This window comes from Corvus brachyrhynchos, unplaced genomic scaffold, assembly GCF_000691975.1.
Source record: "Corvus brachyrhynchos isolate BGI_N302 unplaced genomic scaffold, ASM69197v1 scaffold197, whole genome shotgun sequence".
NCBI lineage: Eukaryota > Metazoa > Chordata > Aves > Passeriformes > Corvidae > Corvus > Corvus brachyrhynchos.
The window spans coordinates 60,148-63,086 of record NW_008239108.1 but is presented as its reverse complement, the minus strand read 5'-3'; the positions used below and the strand labels follow the sequence as shown (position 1 = coordinate 63,086).

The following is a 2,939-nucleotide window of genomic DNA, read 5'->3' as shown; positions in this document are numbered from 1 at the left end:
GGCGCGGGGGGCGTGGGGGTGGGGACCACCCTGGGACAGTGGGAGCTGTCCCTGCCCATGGGGACTGGAATGGGATTTCAGCTCCCATCCCACCCCAACCATTCCCTGATCCCACAGCTGTGCCCCACAGCCCTGGGGTCCCCATGGGCACAGCCCCTGCCCCGGGGTGGGTGAGGGACCACGCCAGCAGCAGCTCCCAGAGCGTGGCCACGACGTCCTGTGTGCCCTGCCCGCTCTGGGAAGGTGTCCCCCACCCCAAACGGGACTCCCGGGCTCTCACCACTGCCGTGCCTCTTGCGGGGCTGGCCCAGCCAGCGCCCCACGTGCTCCTCGTCCAGCAGGGAGAAGGCCAGCACGATGGTCAGCGCGTTGAAGAAGTTGTAGTTGCCCGTGAGGATGATGAGGACCTGCAGCAGGACCTGGGCGGGGACAGGGTGGGGTTGGGGGGTCACAGAGGACACTGGGCACACCCCAACCAGCACCACCAGCAGTGTGGTCACCTCATCTCGCAGTGCCCACAGCGAGAGCCAACCCCAGTCCTGGGAGACCCCCACGGGATCCCCCTGGCACGGTGGGGGTCTCACAGGGCTGGGAGGGGGTCACTGGACAGGGGGGCAGGGGACACTGGGCACACCACCAGCAGCACTGCGACCACCCCAGCTCCCGGTGCCCGCAGTGCGAGGAACCAACCACAGCCCCCAAGAAGCCCCCTGGGCTCCCCCGGCCGTGCCAGCGGCCACCACAGGGGTCACAGGACTGGGAGGGTCACTGGACGGGGGGGCAGAGGACACTGGGCACGCCACCAGCAGTGCCCACGGAGCGAGGAGCCCAGCCCAGCCCTGTGAAACCCCCCTGGCACAACCGGGGCCACAAAGGGGGCTTCACAGGGCTGGGGGGCAGAGCACACCGGACACGGGGCACCCTTGATGCCATGAAGATTTTTTGCCTCTTCTTTTATACCCCTGTTACACCTTTTTACAACTTCTGTATTCCCAGTGCTTTTTGCCTCCATTCTCGGACTTGTTTGTCAAACTGAGAGACGAAACATTTTAGAAGCTTCGTAGCCGGGGATCAGTGTGCCCCAGAGCCCAAGGTCCTCTCCAGAACACATTGTGTAAACGAAGATAGAACCATCCAGGGGAAGGTTCCTTGGGGAGGGGGGCTCATTGGGGAATCTTTGATAGATCTGCTAATTAGTAACACCTAGAATGTTATACCCAATGTTGTGGGAGGGGCAGACACAGAGATAGACTCGGCGGGGTACATCTTGATGCATATGACCTAAACATGTGCACTTAAGGATCCTTAAAATAAATCCCAAGCTAAAATCCCTTTTCCCCTTCTAACCGTGTATGCCTCTTGATTTTAAGACCAGGAAAAGGCATCAGTTGCTTGGTTCCCTGACCAGGAAAAAATCTTCATGGCATCACCCCAACACCTCCAGCACTGAAAGTAGATTTGTGACTGGGCTGAAAACCACCTGCAGCGCCCACGGAGCGAGCAGCCCACCCCTGGCCCCTGTGCAGCCCCCCTGCGTGCCCACCCCGGCCCGAGGAGCCCCCTCCCCACCTGGCAGTAGAAGGCGAAGAGGCGCAGGCGGCGCAGGGGCGCGAAGAAGAGCGGGGGCACGGCCACCTCGATGACGTAGGTGGCCACCACGCTGAGCTTCTGCAACCACACGGGCAGCTGGTGGGCGAGCCACGCGCCCGGCGTGGGGATGCACTGGCTCTCGTAGTGGTAGGTCAGCGCTGCGGGCACGGCGAGGGCGGGGAGGGGTTGACAGGATTCCCGAAAATTCACGGGAATTCCAGGTTTATTTGGATTTCCTCCCCCGGCCCCAGGGAATAAAAGCAATACTAAACAGGGAAAAGCTGCTGTTTCGAAATTAGATGGTATCTTGGGGCTGGGGGACACAGGGGGCTTTCCCTAATTTATTTCCTGAAAATTCACCGGAATTCCAGGCTTATTTGGATTTTCCCACCCCCCACCATGGAATAGAACCAACACTAAACAGGGAAAAGCTGCTGTTTCTAAATTAAATGGCATCACGGGGCTGGGGGACACAAGGGGCTTCAGGGGGGCCCTGAGGGGCTCCAAGTGGTATTTTCCATAATCTACTTCCCAAAAATTCACTGGAATTCCAGGCTTATTTGGATTTCCCCCACAATAGAATAGAACCAGCACTAAACAGGGAAAAGCTTCCCTTTCCAGATTAGATGGTACCTCGGGGGCACAGGACACAGGGGGCTTTCCCTAATTTATTTCCCAAAAATTCACTAGAATTCCAGGCTTATTTGGATTTCCCCCACAACGGAATAGAACCAACACTAAACAGGGAAAAGCTTCCCTTTCCAGATTAGATGGTACCTCGGGGGCACAGGACACAGGGGGCTTTCCCTAATTTATTTCCCAAAAATTCACTAGAATTCCAGGCTTATTTGGATTTCCCCCACAACGGAATAGAACCAACACTAAACAGGGAAAAGCTTCCCCTTCCAAATTAGATGGTAACTCGGGGCCACAGGACACAGGGGGCTTCAGGGGGGGCTTTCCCTAATCTGTTTCCCAAAAATTCACCCTAATTCTGGGTTAACACCAGTTTTTCCCACCGCGGAGTACAGCCCACACAGAACAGGGAAACCTCCCTGGCAAAACAGGAGGGATTTCCCAATTAAGTGGTGCCTCAGAATGGGGGGGGGGGAGAACACGGGGGTCTTCACGGGGGTGTGAAGACCAATCTACTTCCCAATCAATCACTGCAATTCCAGGTGAACACCTGAGCCCCCCAAGACCTGAGTGCCCCCAAATTGCACCCCCACCATGTGGGGCAGCGGCTCGTGGGCATCATAGCCCCTCAAACTGGGGGAACCCCCCAAGACCTGAGCCCCCCGAAGCCCCCCCTCACCTGTGAGCCCCCACCAGGTGGGGCAGCGGCTCGT

General features: G+C 58.0%; 1 protein-coding gene across 1 annotated transcript in view; it reads right to left on the bottom strand.

The window, feature by feature from the left end:
* The window catches only part of LMF2 (lipase maturation factor 2), a gene marked incomplete at its 5' end in the record, with an annotated part of 5,082 nt that overhangs the window by 414 nt on the left and 1,729 nt on the right, over positions 1-2,939 (bottom strand). Inside the window, 3 exons of the mRNA XM_017739380.1 lie at positions 281-419; positions 1,570-1,748; positions 2,906-2,934. Of these exons, the coding sequence (XP_017594869.1) occupies positions 281-419; positions 1,570-1,748; positions 2,906-2,934 (347 nt within the window). The remainder of the gene's footprint in view (positions 1-280; positions 420-1,569; positions 1,749-2,905; positions 2,935-2,939) is intronic.